We start from the raw sequence: 15,877 nt of genomic DNA, 5'->3' as shown, positions 1-15,877 counted from the left end.
GAGCCTAGAGATTTTGCTAAGTGAAGCTTAGCATTCATAGTCTATGGTGCCGTTAGTGCTAGCTGACATAGTGTATTGCTAAGAAGAAACAGTTGATGACATGGCATGACAAGACTAATCTCATCTCTTATTTACCAATTATTTCTTCAAGAGCACTTTTAAGTCGCTCCTCTTTACTCACTCACTCAAAGTTTACTAGGTATTCATAAGGATTTCAAGGAATATTCTCAAAGATGTTCTGGCATTTTAAAGCTTCTAAAGGTGTTTTTAACCAAGATAAACTTACTTAGCTTCTATGTCGGCGCTACGATTTGAACCAGGTGTGCCACTAGCTATAGCGATAGGATATGTAGGAGGTTAGTAATTGCTTTGCGAGGGCAGGGGTGAGGAGCCTTGCAACAAAAGGTTTTTGGGATATGCTATGATGGTTAGTGGAAGATTATTCTTTTCCATGGGTGATTTATTCAGTTTGTGGTTAGTTTTGTGGTTGTAGGGTGGAATGAAATGAAGTGAGGTGGAGTTGGAGTTGGAGATTTGGGACTTGGAAACTTGGAAACTTGGGTCAGGTATTTACGTGATAGAAGTGAGGTTTTTTAGCTTATAATTAACGGACTAAATTCGATAGTGATAGATGTTGATTTTATTATGAGATGAAGTGGAATGGGTTATTTTGGTCTCGTCATGCTGCAACGTAGATAGACAGCATGGAGGAAGCGTATAAAATTCACAACAACTTCAACAGTTCTTCTAATGCCCAGTCTAACTCATCATCTCCTTCGGTTTGCGCATCCATTCCCTCGACTGGAATACCGAATGGTATAAAATCAGGTTCGCACACCGTGCCATTTGATGGTAGGATACCGGTTTGAAAATATGCGAGACGATGTTTGGCTGTGCATTTTGATGGGCAGGATGCCGAAGTATGCTATGATTTGGTAAGTTGTAGATTCTTGAAAGGATGATGGCAAGAGCTTACGCCATATGAATTCTGGATTAGAACGGAAGAACCGGGAAAAAGGTTTGAGTTATAAATTGCACTTCCTAAAGGCGTGATGTTGTCTGCTGAGTTGCCGATAAATAAGATTGGATGACTGGTATTTTGCTCAAATGGTCCTTTTCAATGTATCTGATTAGCATGTTTGGTCAAAGAAAACGCCTGATGCTTACCAATAAAATTCCATTTCGTCCTTGACTTCCACCCGGCACATGATAGACGAATATTGAACATAACCGACGCGGACAATGGACTTTTCCTCCTCAATTCTTCCTCGTACTTTATCATAACCTCCAAACTATCTTTATCAACATCAGAGTTACCTTCTCCACATTTCACATACGTTGCTGCGTCGCCATTTCCAACTGCTTCTAATGGCCATTTAGATTTCTCTTCGCATGAAGATGAGTCGTAACTACAGCTGAAACTAGGCGATATATATCCTTGAGCTATTGCCAATTTTAAGAATGGTATACCATCATTGGCTTCGAGTGCAGCCAATGCTTCGGATAATTGAGGAAAGACGAGCAAGGGTTGATATAGCGAGTATATTACTGCATTTTTCACTTCTGAGTATGTGATGATTTTTGGTCGGGTAATCCCCAAAGACTGTAACTCCATTGTGTTGTTTGTGGTAGGGAAGACTTGTAGTGGGTACTTTCGAAGCTTGGTATAGATATCTTCAAGCCGTTCTTGAATTGCTGCTGGTGTTGCATCATGGAACGCACAATTGTCTGGACCAGCCTTGTGACAAAGATCAAAGAACGCGAGCATTACTTTGTCGGTATCATCAATATAGTGGATTCCCGTTCCATTATACCATTCTGAATAATTGACGTTTCCTGAAAGAAATTTAGCAAGACTTTCGTTGACCAAAGCCTGGAAGACAAACCATCATTCACTAATCGCTCAATCTTATCTGGAAAAATTGCCGCAAAAGTTCCTCCGATCACTGTTCCATAGCTTAAACCCCAATATCTCAACTTTTCATACCCGAGCTTATTCAGTATCTCTAACATATCCCTTGCTACAGAAGCTGTTCCCAAAAACCGTGATAAATCACCAATTGTGGCTTCACAATTCTTAGACTCGACACTCTGATGTGCATAAAGATCATATATCATTCCTGGATGTGAGTCGACGAGCCTGAGGCTTTGGATTCCCCAGATTCTTTCTTCTTGTGGACCATTCCAACAATGAGCAGAAGGAGTAGTGGCGCCAACTTTGTCAAGTCAATACAGCATATCAACATCACATTGGTGCTATAACTTACTTCCACGAGGGTCAAATCCGATAAGATCCTATTCCAACCGTTAACACCTTAATTTTAGTCTTAATATCACTGAGAACATAACTCACGTGGTTAGCTCCAACAGCCACATGAATGGCCTTCCAAAGATCTTTCACAGTGCCTACACCGGATCCACCCGGTCCTCCTGGATTAATGAATAGAGGTCCTTTATAATCCACGGATGCCGTTGCATTTCTTCTCAATACGGCCAAAACAACTTTTGATGTGTTGGTAGGTTCTAGCCAATCTAATGGGACCTATATTCAGAATTGATGATGAGCTCGTGGTGAATGAGTCTATACATGCTGTATTCTTACCTCTAATCTTGCACAGTCAAACTCGTTAAAGCATTGATGCCAGATCAATTCCGGTGATGGTTTGATCTAGGATGATGTCCTATTAGTTCTGTCAAATCTTACCAACGTCAAAATCCTTACTATTTCCCAAGACCAACCATCCTCACCAAGTACGGACTCTTCATCAGATGTACTTTTACCTTGTGGTAAGAAGCAATAAATCCAAAATGTCAGCAAGCCAGTGATTAGTAACCTTCTAAGCCATATCTTTCGCAGGCCATGTTCAGATCGCATCATTCGTGGCATTTCATCATGCTGAGATTTTAGATGATATACGCCATGTTTTTCGTTTCCGAATAAGGAACCATGCATTTCCTGTTTTTCTTGCCCGGACAAATCATCATATTCTTGCTGTTCCATATTTGCGCTTCAACTAGAGTATGGTCTCATCATCGTGAGCGTCAAATTTCGAAACAACGACGATTTGCTCATTAAGCGAGTAAACAGGGGAGTATTAATCTAGTTTGCATGATTGGTTGCATAGTTGCAGCAGTGGGATGGACCCTGAGATTACCACTTCTTTCGGATCCGCTTCTTTGCCCCGGACGACATCAATTAAAGCCCCATTTTGGTTGCTTGATAGAACAAGTACTTTGGTGCTGCTCGGACGAGAAAACTGAGGATATCGATTTCATCTTGATGATATTAGTAGAGTTGTGTCTTCGTAGTATTGCTTCTCTTTTCCTCCGAACTCGACACGTAAGGTGGGAGATAAAAGGAAAACCTTCAATTTGATGTCTTCAAAATTCATATTGCACAAATAAAAGCGGTTAGCTTCGGGTTCTTATCATTAAGGTTACCGCTGTGAAAGCTTTCACCGATAAGCTTATTTTCAATTGCTTTTTCATTCATTGCGATTTCGGCCTTCGCTCAAGAAACTTTCAATGTGCGGAGATACATTTTTTGTTCACTAGAATCCTATATCACATAAGTCTCTTCTAAGCAATTGTTTGCTTCTTATACATAATTATAAAATTCCAATTGACTTCTCTATCTCTCTACTTCTCATTCTTTCGTTTATAAAGACATTGATTAATTGTTCATGTTATTATTTTCTTTGTGAAATCCGAAAGCTCAGAAAAAATGGAGTCACCAAAATCCCCTTTGAAAATTGATAATCCAAAGACTGTGACTAGAAGTCCTCAACTCGCAGAACCTATAGCAGAACCTCAAGAATGGAATACAAAGAACTTGTCGTATAGATTGGGTGTGGACTTCGTATCTGGTGTTGCCGCTGCAACTATGGTTGCGCCAATTATCACTATCATTGATAAGTAGGTATCAATTCTCTGACTCTTGCGCCAAATGCTAATGTTGTAATAGAGGTATCATGCAAAATGCTTCAGGTCAAGCTACACTCAAAGACTCATTGCGATCATCCCTCAAGAACTTAGTTCTCCGACCTCACCATCTACTCTTCTCGAAACCTTTCGCCTTGATTTGTATGTTATATGGAGGCACATACTTGACAGCGAATACCCTCGATACTGTTACATCTACTATACACAATAAGCCCGCATCCACAGTTACATCTGGAACTTCGAAATTCGTTGCAAGTTCGACTGCAAATATTGGATTGTGTCTTTTCAAAGATCAAACATTCGCCCGCTTGTTTGGTCCCTCTGGTCCACCAAGACCTGTACCTTTTCCCTCATATATACTTTTTACCGCTCGCGATTGTCTCACAATTTTTGCTTCATTCAATATACCACCAATGCTTGGTCCAGTTATCAACAAGAGTCTATCCGAAGAATTACAAAAATCGATAAGTGGACAAACTATTTCACAATTTTTGGCACCGGCTTCTGTGCAGCTTATAAGTACGCCTATGCATTTATTAGGCTTAGATTTATATAATAGAGGGCAAGGTGTTAGTTGGGCGGACAGATGGAGTATCGTGAAGAAGAATTGGGGAGTAAGTGCTGCGGCTAGGATATGTAGGATTGTACCTGCATTCGGTGTTGGAGGAGTTGTCAATAGAAAGGTTAGAGAAGGATTGATGAATCGTTTGGAGTAGGTGGTACGAATTCGCAATTATAGATCGCATTGGGTTTGTTCGCATGGTATGAGGAGGGCAAGTGATTTGTTCGGATACTGAAAATGGTCGCATATTGGAGACACATTATGGATGGATATACAAGCTATCAAGAAATCATGGACTAGACGATGCATTTGCAAGGCGTTAAGGCATATAGATTGGAAATACGTATCATACGTATATGGCATGGCGACGCGATTAGAGCGAATATGTGGTATGGATTTTAAGTCTGAAGAGAGCAATTCAGATTTAGTATACAGTTATATACTAATACATGAAAAATACGGATAACTTCATCTACAGCCCAATTTCACTTTATCCATCATATTTCATGTTTTGTTCTCGTTGGTTATTTACCAATCAGTCTGGATTTTCAATGATTCAAAATTAAAATCTACCATACAACTAAATTCTGCACTTGTCGACTTCTGCATCAATTTCTTCATGTTTGCTTTCTTTCACTTCCACTTATAATCAATACCTTGCTCATGAGAATTTCCTTGGATGATAATTTAGTTGGAAGAGATCACACAGATCTACAATAATATCAATATCAACCTTTTGACTCTTGAAAGCTAATTTATCCTGTTTCTTGTATTTTATGTCAAGGTAACCCTTCTTTAACAGATAGGTTGGTTACTGGGTGGGTGGTTTGTGGTCAAGTGACTGATTGACGACTGTATTGAAGTGTATTGCAGTGCATTACATTTCTAGTTTCTGATGAATCTATCTTTTCTGTGGGGATTGAATGGTTTTGTGGTTTGGGATGTAGATGTAAATGTAGATGTAGATGGGATGTATTATGGGGGTCGTTCGGTTAGGGATGGGGTTTGTTTGCCTTCTTATTTCTGTTCTTGGGTTTGTGTGGGAAAGTTTGGTGAGAGTTTGGGAAGAGCTTGTTAGTCCGGTGCATCTTGGATAATGGATGGGGGGCTGTATTGTGTAAGTAAAGGATGAGGATGACGGATGAGGATGGTGGTGTTTATATGTATATGTTGGTGGTATATGTTTTCTGACCTGTATATTCTAGAAAAGATCTGTTTCTTCGGCTGGTTTTTGTGTTCGTTGGTCTGGTATGGTACACGAATGGAGTTTCGCGGCGAGGGACGGGAGGGAAGATGGATAGAGGGTGTTAGGAATGCTTGATGATAGTTCTTGTCTATATATTTCCAGTTGAGGTTTACCATATTGTGTCCCTTGCGTTTACTAGTCCTGTAGCTCTCCTGGAGTTAATAGAGCTTGATGTCACAGCGCTGAGGGATCCAATAAGTGAATATACAATCGAATACCACCTACCCTAGCCTCAAGAAGGATGCTGGCTGCATATCTACCATCCCAACTCATGTTTTCTTATTCGCTTTCGATGCTTAAGTATATTTCTGACAATTTCTCACAACTTAGGGAGTGGATATCAGTGAGGTTCAGTATAGGTTCAGTTGGATCAATAGGGTTGGAATAGGGGAAGATTTTTGCTGCATATACACATTTGGTTTCTTTGATTTGATGTATTGTGATGTGGCCAAAGTAACCGCTTTCTTAATAATTCCTAACATGATTTCATAGCTAGATTAGGGCTGTTGGTCACCAAGTGATGGTGAGAAGGAAGTATTGCTTTCATATTAGGATATGCCTACCAAACAGTGGCATTGCTGTCTCACCCATTGGAGTATAGCAGGATGGGAAATAGAATATATCTCGAGCAATATAAAGCTCTGGCATATCCTCAAAATGATGAGGGTAATACTGCGAAAGTATGGCAGAGCACCACAAATTGGCCTCGAAACCAAGACACGGCGGCAGCTGGTTGATAGCAAGACCACAATTGCTCAAGTAACAATTCCATTACAAAATTCAGACGTGTAACAAAACTTTCCAATTACAAAACATTATTGCAGTTATTTTACACACCAGACGTGAGTATCTTATAGTGAATTTCCCTCTTCAGAAAACTCTGTGCATATCTACAAACTTTTGCCCACGGTATGATTGGTGAAGGAATAAGATGAAGATGATTTATTACAGTAGAGTGAGTCTACGTAGTAATTTTCGAGAATATTATCTACTGTCATCCATTGCGCGTTTTAGTGTCGCACTAATTTTCTCCACTTGTACGTTTTCGGGTGTACTAATTCTCCCATGCGTACTAATTATCCCCACTTGTCCATTTTTGGGGTGACTAATTTTCTCGTCGTACTAATTCTTCCCATTTGTCTACTTTTGGGGTGACTAATTCTCCCATGCGTACTAATTCTCCCGCTTGTCCATCTTCGGGTGTACTAATTCCCCCATGAGAGAATTAGTGTCGCACTTGTCCATTCTAGGTGTACTAATTCTCCCACTGCACTATCCATCCGTTCCCGAGGGGTAGCGAGAGAAACAATTGCAAGCTTCAATTCCTCGCTACTGAACATGTCTATACTGTAGTTACTGTACAGAACCAGAGCATTGTGGCTACCCTAGCTCCAATCGTACATTCCAGATTGTTTTCGCTAGGTATGGTATGGTCTGGTCTTGAACGTTGTTCCTCTGCCATTGCAAGGTTGCGTGGCATAGAACCGTGAGATTGAAGGATTGAAGGTTTCATTGGAATTTCAGCCATATTGTTGCCAGGAAGTGGTATGGAGCCAGAGTATGGCACAACGGTATGCCTATCGGGCTGAATCCAACCAAGACTTGGGCAAATTCACAGAGATCAGATGAGATGAGAAGAAAGCTGCCATGAGATGGTGACTTTGTAACCGGTAATCCCATCCCATGGGATGGCATAATCTCTCAAAGTTGAGATATGCAACAAAAATTCTTTTCTTTATGAGCTACACTCGGATTGGTCAAATAACAGATATTCAGCAGAGCTCGCTAGCATTTCCCTCCTGAGGTTGTATTGCTGCACACCTTCAACAAAAAATGTGCTTCTGTAAGCCAACTTATCCTTTTAGAAGAGCTCCTTTTTTATTTACTGTGAAGTGACAATTCCCAAGGTTTCTTTGCTGGAAGTAGCTCAGCTCATGCCTTTTGAAATTATATTTCCGAAGACAGCGGTGCAAATCCTGAAGTAAAATGACTCCTGCTCTCCATCTCGCAACAAATATTGCATTTATTATTCCAAGAATCTTACTAACCTTCCCACCAACATTTGTGCACTTATTGTGCCTGCTTTTTAAATGCAACAAAAGTCCAACCGCGTCTGAATTATCTTAAGACTCGAAATCTGTTGGCTTTTGGAGTTAGGACTTATTAAGGGAAACACTGGCCAAGATATGAAAGCACATCTATTCATTCCATACGTATTTATAATATGAATTCGCCTGTAAGGGTTAGCATAAGGCTGAAAGGAAGTTAAACATAGCCATGCATCTACTGGCTTAGCCAATAAGGGCGAGATCTCAGTGTTCTACATGTCTGTAATATAGGGCTTAGAGTAGAACATAGAGTTCAGATTCCTCCATTTCAGATATTTACTAAATCAAACCTTTCGGAAACTTACATCCAACCACGGCAAATCGTGGGCCTGGTACCTCTAAGTACATGCTTAGCTACTGATACATCTGCATATTGAAAGACTTGTAACATATGCCCCATTTTAGGATATTTCTCATGAACTTTAACTTCCTCTACATTGATGAGCGTGCTATGGGTCAAATATGTCAAGAAAGCGCGTGTTAAGAATCATAAAATGACTGAAATTGTCAGGGGATCTTCATGGAACGTAGCTGGATGTTTAGACGGTTGCGGCGTATATGCATTCGACATGGTTGAACTAGATAGCTTCCGACAATATTAGGAGATGATAGAGGCGGTAGAGTATTCACCTTCTCAAGTAGCCAACATTAATCCCTCGTCAAACTTAAGTAGTATCATTCAGTCAAATAGGAACTACCCACAGATCACCATTTAAACATACATGATTCATGGATCATCAAGCTGGGTCTAACAGGCATTCCTCAAGTTGAAGATTTAAAAAAATATAATTTCCACTTAGTCCCTTCGTATATATATAACTAAACATCGAAAGAAAGCACGCATCGGTTTGATAAGGGTGAAGATTCCTCCCACGCTAAATACCCTCCCTGACTTCACTAACGAACCTGAAATTACCGGAAAAGACTCTAAAATCTATATCCTAGTACAGATAGGCAACATATTTCTCATCCTCTCAATAAGATCATGTGATTGGTGGGAGTTCTGTAGTAAGCTTCACATGTTTGGATATATCTAAATCCTCTAACATCATCAACTACCCGACTTCCATCCTTCACCTTCCTGAATCTAGCTAGAGAAGTATGTAAATAGTAGTAAGATAAAAAATGAGAAAATAATTGAACAGAGATGCAACAAAACCTCATAGAATTAGTAATAGAAAGACTTAATGCGTATGATGAGGAATAGTGTGTGAATGGTGTCAATTTAGCTCGGGACACCAAGACTAATAGTTTACTAGATTTTTAGCCTACAACTATTGTAGGAACTTATAAAGATCCAATTCAGTCTCCGATAACTGAACTAATCATGGATTATATCTTTATTCACAAGAACTAATCATGGATTATATGTTCATCCATAAGAACTAATTAGAAGTCATGAAGAGGTCGCTAAAACTGCCGTTTATCGATCATATCGTAGACTACCGTTATACTATATCACTAGTTTCAAAATATCCCAGTGCAGATATGCAACACAACTAGGATTATTGACAGCATAGTGCGCTTGTACAATTAGTTGTACTAATTGGCGCGATGTGGAGAGATTAGTTTGCTTGAGCTTGATAGCTTCCTTAGTTGGGGCATCATGCTACTTACTATATACGGTATAATTCTGAACTAGATCACACCCCGTGTAGATATGCAACAGAAAGAAAAAAGCACGAATCCGATCCAGCGGCCTTGTCTTTACTTCTTTGGGCCATCTTGCTAGACATCGTGCTAATAAGTTACCACTTTGCTAGATTCAGCTAAATTATCAAGTTTTTGGGGATATCCCTGTGTAGATATGCAACAAAAGCTTTTTCTTTTTCATTTTGAGAAAGCTTGTTTAAACTAGAACACGTAGTAGCTACTGGTTTAGACCCAAATGCACTATGCGCTTGCTGAAGGTGATGGACCTCTTTAGAGTTTGAACAAACTTGATATATGGTTGGAATTTTCTGGAAAAAACCGGGTTTGAACCAAGGAATCGTTGATCTCCTAGAGATCCAATCTCCTTGAATCACTACTATTCTTGCCTATACTTACACTACCTTGACGTTTTTACATTACATCAATAAATTCCAGGAGGACAGTGAAGGAAAGGCACAATGCTGTTAGCATCACAGCTTGAATTTTATGACATGGCGACCCAGTTCCTGCAATCTATCATTGGATCTGGATCTAATTATTACTAAATCAGATTATCTAGGAATGGAAGGTCACTCAAACTCATATCTTAGGCTAAAGACAAACGTAGATTGTCGTCATTGACACGAAGCTTAACCGACCCCGGCCCCCCTTTTTTGACATCAAGATAACTTCCCCGAAATAAATGCAACTAACACCATACCATACCACATATATCCTCAAACCTACATTAATAAGATCCCACTACTCTACTAGTCTGCTAGTACACCACTCCGACACTTAAAGCAGAACTAGATCATACACATACCCATACAGCACGGCTTACTTAGAACACTGCATCTATTAATCTTTAATATAAACCCTCAACTCCTTATCTATCTCGCTATACAAAGAGTGTACCAACAACTCATCTCAATTCATCTATCCCCGTCCTCGCAATCTCCTATAAATCTCTCATTTTCTCATCTCTCCTCTCCAACCCTCACTTCTCATAGAACCACCAAATTACACATCACATATACCGAAATGTGCATGTAAATCCTCCATCCTCCATTGATTCCTTCTGCCTCGCATTCCTCATTCCGAATCTCATCCCATTTTTAATTCGCCTCACGTAGCAGAGGTAGTTTTTTTTTGGCCAAAGAACCCCACCCCTCACATCGACAAATTGATCCAAACTCCCTGCCTCCGGCTGTATTTTGTATAACCTAAACACAGCTCCAACAGCTTGATAATAATACAATCCTCCATCTCCCCCTTTTCTTGCCTACAATTAAACTTTAACCTCGGTTTTACCCTGTTCAACTCCTGCTTCAGCGTCACTTTTAACATTCGTCGACAACTCTTCATTTTCCTTCCCCTTTACATTTTCCTCAACTGGCCCGTCCAAATCAATTTCCTTTCTCAAATCCGGCAAAAATCTATCAATTCTCTTCCATGTTTCCGTCCATAATTTCTCTTGAGTCTCGTCTTGACTGCGAGGTACTAAATACCCACTACTGGACATTACCAACAGAACATTCTTCAAACTTTCTGGTACTGCTTCTTCCTATTTCATTTGTTAGTAATAGATTCCAAAAGCATTTGTTCATAATTTGCATTAACATACCAAACTATCACCCTGCCCACTATTCATCAAACGATCCATGATATCTAGGATCTTAAGCCAAAGATCTAACATGCCGTCCCATTTCGATAACAGAACCAAATAGTGTAGGAAAATCCTACAAAGAAGTGTAGCAGCTTGTACACGAGTTTCACTCATACCGATAGGATCCGATGAGTAGACTTCAGGCTTTAATAATCGAGTTATTAGAGGAAAAAGAACCTCATCGAATATAGCGGTCCATTCTTCATGATCGCCTGATGTTAATTCTGGTGATAGTAAGGAACGTTGTAGTGAGGAGAATGCTTCATGACGAATTTCACGACAAGGGTTGGTACATTGTGTCGTCAGAGCAATGAATATTGGTGACCAATAAGCTGCCCAAGCTGAAGTAAGTTAGTATTGGAGATTACTTTGATAAATGAATATAGACAGACCCTTTTTGCTCTCAAGATGTGATTGTTCCATCAAAACTGGGATTCGAGATGTCAAAGAAAATATCATTGCAACTGCCTTGACTCCTCTAGCCACAAGCGCATCAACCACCGGTGGCTTTGGCTGTTTGACTTGTTGTCCTCTTCGTATACGTTTATCCTGTTTTTGCTCCACAGTAGAACCTACACTCCCAGCGGTAGCAAAATCGTTGAGTAACTTCACAGCTGATTCATAATTATCGGCCATTATTGTTGGAGGTGAACCAATAGCAACTCCTTCGAGTATTTCAAACACAGCAGATGCGGAAGAAGGACTGGTTGCGAGATTTTTTAGAATTACCCAGAAATCAGGAGAAGTCATGATTTCATTTCGTAAAGGACCGGGCTCTTTTATGCATTGAGTTAAACCTTGAAGGACAAGTGTAGCAGATTTTTCGAATAAATCCTTTTTGAAACTTGAGATGGCGTGAAGTACCACGGGGACACGGATATATGGTTGTTCCTAGACATGTTAGAATTCGTCGATCGAATTAAATGGGATGTACTAACATAGCTTGCGTGTAGAAGGTGAAGTAGGTAGAATATCGTTCTAGATACCATCAAAGTATGCCAGCTAGCAGAATTCCTTATGACATTTTGCAAAGCCTCAGCAACATCTGCTCCAAATGCATCGATAGTTTCCTTGTCTCGAATTGCGAGTACAGTGCATAACTCTAATATATAAACCATTGAAGGATCATACACAGGACCGGAAGATGCACCATTAATGCCGTTTATAGGACTTGACGGGGGATCTACTTCTGATTTCACACTTATAACGACCGATGAAGGGTCATCTGGCAATTGAGATATTAATGCCTGTATTAGAGGTCGTAAGGAATCAACAGGCATGTTCCTAACCACGTCAGTAATGAGGTCAAAAACGAATAATAGAAAAACTTACACTACATTGGCAAAGACGTCGCCCATGAAGCAAGCATTGACACAATCGACTGTGCATAAGGTACTTTCGAGCTCTTCGTCTGATGGCTCTGGAGGATCATCCGCAGCATAGCTAGAGATGTATGATGTAAAAGCGGAGAATAGACCAGTGTCGCTAGGTTTTGTCCCACGATCAATAACTTGTGAGGGAGTTTGTAATGGGATCGGGGCGATATCCATGCTATTTGATGTAGCAAAGAAAGGGGGTATCAAAGAATTAACAAATAAATTCAACCAAATCCTAGAAATCTGTATATATGATTAGTTAAAATCAGACATTGTTTAATTATTGATCAACTTACATGCTTCCAACTTTCCCCTATCACGTTTTCACTACCTAACACAACGCGGAAAAGAACAACAGTAGCGAGTTGAGCCTTGACATCTCTACCAAACTTAACCGCAAGTTCACTAACCATGACACTATTATCCCCAACCTGTATCTCAGTATTGAGTGCAGTACTGGATGGAACTTCTGTTGCAAGAGTAGTGATGTAACTCAAACAATAAACGACTTGGTCGATAACCTCAGTTAGACCATATTTCGCTGCGATACGAACACATTGATCGAATCCCGTAATAACTCTTTCAAACACGGCATCGTCACTAGCTGACATAAAGACATATGATAATGTGGCAACTACAGGTTTCCATGTAGCTGCGAACATGTCTGCGTCGAAAATGTTAGTGTCGCAAATGGTAAGGTCACCTGCGGAAGCGCTTTTAAGTAGTAATTCCTTCCAAGCATAGTCAAAAGCATGCTTGTTATCATGCTCGTCAGGCAAGATGATTTCGTTCGATTTGATAGATTCGTAAATGTCTTGAAGATATTGTGGAGCAAAGTCCTTCCCACCATTGACTCCGCGTAAATTTCTTGCAAAGTTTTCGAGCTCCATGCGTTTACCCTTCATGTTCGGATTATGCTGATCCGTATTCAACATGATAATAGCATAGGTCAAAACATATACAGAATCTTTATCTGCGATGCCTTCAGGTAAAGTACCTGAACAATAGTTCTCGGCAAAAGTAGTGACAATTCGTTCAATTAAAGCGGACTCTCCCGGTAATCTGAAGGTCTCAAGGAGTTCACGTAACGCCTCATCGACTCTTTTGTTCTTAAAATCAAACGAGTCCATTAAAGCCTCCAAAATGGCTTCATTTCCCCTCTTTGATATGAATTCTCCTAATTGCTTTTTGTCGATCCGAGAAGTGCCCTTTAGGAATTTTGCGACGGCCTTTGCATCTTTAGGATCATCTATGATACCTTGTGATGCCAAAAATGCAATCCCAGCTTTTGGATTCTCATTGAACTTCATAGTTCCTTGAATGATGATCTTCTTTCGTCGCTTCTGCTCACGCAGTGTTACTTGATCAGGAACGCCATCACGTTTTGGCTCATCATTAAGTCTATCCGCAATGAACTGAACGTAACCTAAAAGAGCATCGAGACAGAGCGGTGGGACACTTGTCGTGCTCCAAGTCGCCGAGTCCGGTATCGCATTACGAGACAGGAGTCCAACCATATCCTCACAGATATCACTTCGGTCGACCTCGCAATCATAATTAACATAAAGCTCAACCATATAGCTCGGTAGTCGCGCAAGAGCTCCAACACTTTCCACCATTGCTTCACGTGCATCCGGCTTGCGCGATCCACCTTCTAATCCTAATGTTCGGCGATCTTTTACAGGCACGGGAGTGGAACGGCCACTGCTAGCTTGTGATGGTGGAGGTTTCACCAATTTTGGAGCTTGTGGTACCCCTGCATAAAGAGAGGGATCGATTCCTTTTTCTCGAGGAATCTCTACACGAGGATGCAAGCATGCAACCAGATAAGAAAGAAAGAGCTCTTGCTGCAACTTCAATACTTCTCTACAAGTCGCGAGGAGAGTACCAGCAACAATGAGAGACTCCTGTAAGATAGCCATGTTGTCGGATCGAACTAATTGGAATAGATATCGACATAGACGATCTTCCGCAAGAATCGCTAAGGCTGGATGCTTCGAAATGGAGGGACCAGCTACCTCAAGAGCTACATTTATTATACGAAGAGCCATAACTCTGAGAGCATCGGCGTGTTTGCGATCATGAGGATCTAGTAAGTCTATCAAAGCCCGAAATAGCTCACATATAGACGGAAGAGAATAGGGCTTGCTTGGGGAGTCATCTGAAGCTTCTGAAGCCGGAGCCGCAGTCCCTCCCTCGGATGTAGTTTCTATCAGAGGTAGCTTTTCCATAACAGATGCTGGGCGTGATGTGTCAAAGCTTGACGTAGATGGCCGTGGTTCAACAGCAGGTGCGGTCAATTTCGTGATAGCATCTGTACCAGCTGCTGAAGGGGCCATTTTAACAGTGTCCATATCTCCCTTTGTCTTCTCGTCTAAAGCTCCCAGATTATCCCCAGCCTCAATTTCTAAATGCTTCAGTCTCTCGAATATGATCTGACACATCTTGACCATAGACATTTCGGCAGATCGACGCACTAATTCCGATAGCTTCGGTTGACAACACATGCTTAAGCCCGTCTCCATCATTTCGCAAACACTCCCGTCACTTAGTAAATCTCCACCGGGGCCAGATAACATTCCTTCCATGAGTTTTAATATCCGTAGGAAAACCACCTCATCAGCCACTGTATCGCTAGCTTCGAATCGACAGTGTGTCATTGCGGCAGATAAAGACTGCATTGCTTGCGAAAGTCGAGGGGAGCTTGGACTAATTAAATTGTACGAGAAGAACTTTGTGATGGCAACTAGGGCCAAAGATGTGATCGGCGCAGTGGTTGCTGGAGCTTCAATGACTTGGAGGAAAGGATGAAGTAAAGATGGGGTATCGAATGTGTGTATATCTAATGGTAGAAGAAATATAAGATCAGTTGTGCCTAGCCCGTAAGTGATTTATGTTGGCCTACCTTTGCATCCAGTCAATTCCCGTCTAAGGCGCCCAAATCCAGCCATCAGAGGATTATCTTGCATGCTCTTCCCTTTCTTTCCCCTTAAGCCCCATCTGTTTGCCAAACCAGCATCATCATTTCCCTCTGAAGCTGCCGAACCCTTTGGTACTCTGCGAGATCCAATTTCATCTCGTGGTGTGGAAGGTCTTGAAGTTTGAAACCCTGAGCTTAACGGACTTGAGCTACCGCCCAATATAGAGGAAACAGATGAATGCGCCCAACGGGCATGCTTTCGCATAGCAGAAGTAACGGTAATACATTCTGTAGTGATGAGGGCCACAGGGTCGACAGCTACAGAAACCGTACTCGTGTTCGAGGACATATTGCCATTAAGTTTTTTGGAGGAGAAGCTATCAATGCTTTGGCGCAAAGCTGAGGAGGATGTTGAGCGACGT

General features: G+C 41.0%; 5 protein-coding genes across 5 annotated transcripts; 2 read left to right on the top strand and 3 right to left on the bottom strand.

Moving 5' to 3' along the window:
* Positions 1-724: 724 nt before the first annotated feature.
* Positions 725-2,922, bottom strand: SS1G_08485 (hypothetical protein; the record flags this gene model as incomplete). The annotated part of the gene is made up of 9 exons (XM_001590695.1): positions 725-925; positions 977-1,113; positions 1,168-1,836; positions 1,887-2,120; positions 2,268-2,295; positions 2,354-2,542; positions 2,603-2,668; positions 2,705-2,774; positions 2,918-2,922. 9 exons carry the CDS (start codon positions 2,920-2,922, stop codon positions 725-727), a joined length of 1,599 nt encoding a protein of 532 aa, XP_001590745.1.
* An 802-nt stretch (positions 2,923-3,724) lies between these two features.
* On the top strand, positions 3,725-4,658 carry SS1G_08484 (hypothetical protein; the record flags this gene model as incomplete). The annotated part of the gene is made up of 2 exons (XM_001590694.1): positions 3,725-3,915; positions 3,965-4,658. 2 exons carry the CDS (start codon positions 3,725-3,727, stop codon positions 4,656-4,658), a joined length of 885 nt encoding a protein of 294 aa, XP_001590744.1.
* Positions 4,659-6,826: 2,168 nt separating this feature from the next.
* SS1G_08483 (predicted protein) lies at positions 6,827-7,278 on the bottom strand (the record flags this gene model as incomplete). Its single annotated transcript, XM_001590693.1, has 2 exons — positions 6,827-6,955; positions 7,108-7,278. The coding sequence occupies 2 exons, from the start codon at positions 7,276-7,278 to the stop codon at positions 6,827-6,829; spliced, it is 300 nt and encodes a 99-aa protein (XP_001590743.1).
* Positions 7,279-8,298: 1,020 nt separating this feature from the next.
* SS1G_08482 (predicted protein) lies at positions 8,299-8,460 on the top strand (the record flags this gene model as incomplete). Its single annotated transcript, XM_001590692.1, has 1 exon — positions 8,299-8,460. One exon carries the CDS (start codon positions 8,299-8,301, stop codon positions 8,458-8,460), a length of 162 nt encoding a protein of 53 aa, XP_001590742.1.
* Positions 8,461-10,781: 2,321 nt separating this feature from the next.
* Positions 10,782-15,804, bottom strand: SS1G_08481 (hypothetical protein; the record flags this gene model as incomplete). Its single annotated transcript, XM_001590691.1, has 7 exons — positions 10,782-11,057; positions 11,118-11,500; positions 11,552-12,050; positions 12,098-12,443; positions 12,492-12,778; positions 12,832-15,377; positions 15,441-15,804. 7 exons carry the CDS (start codon positions 15,802-15,804, stop codon positions 10,782-10,784), a joined length of 4,701 nt encoding a protein of 1,566 aa, XP_001590741.1.
* Positions 15,805-15,877: the final 73 nt, after the last annotated feature.

The sequence above is a fragment of the Sclerotinia sclerotiorum genome, genomic scaffold (assembly GCF_000146945.2).
Source record: "Sclerotinia sclerotiorum 1980 UF-70 scaffold_11 genomic scaffold, whole genome shotgun sequence".
Taxonomy (NCBI): Eukaryota; Fungi; Ascomycota; class Leotiomycetes; order Helotiales; family Sclerotiniaceae; genus Sclerotinia; species Sclerotinia sclerotiorum.
Note: the sequence above shows the minus strand (reverse complement) of the source record. Positions and strands in the feature narration are given on the sequence as shown.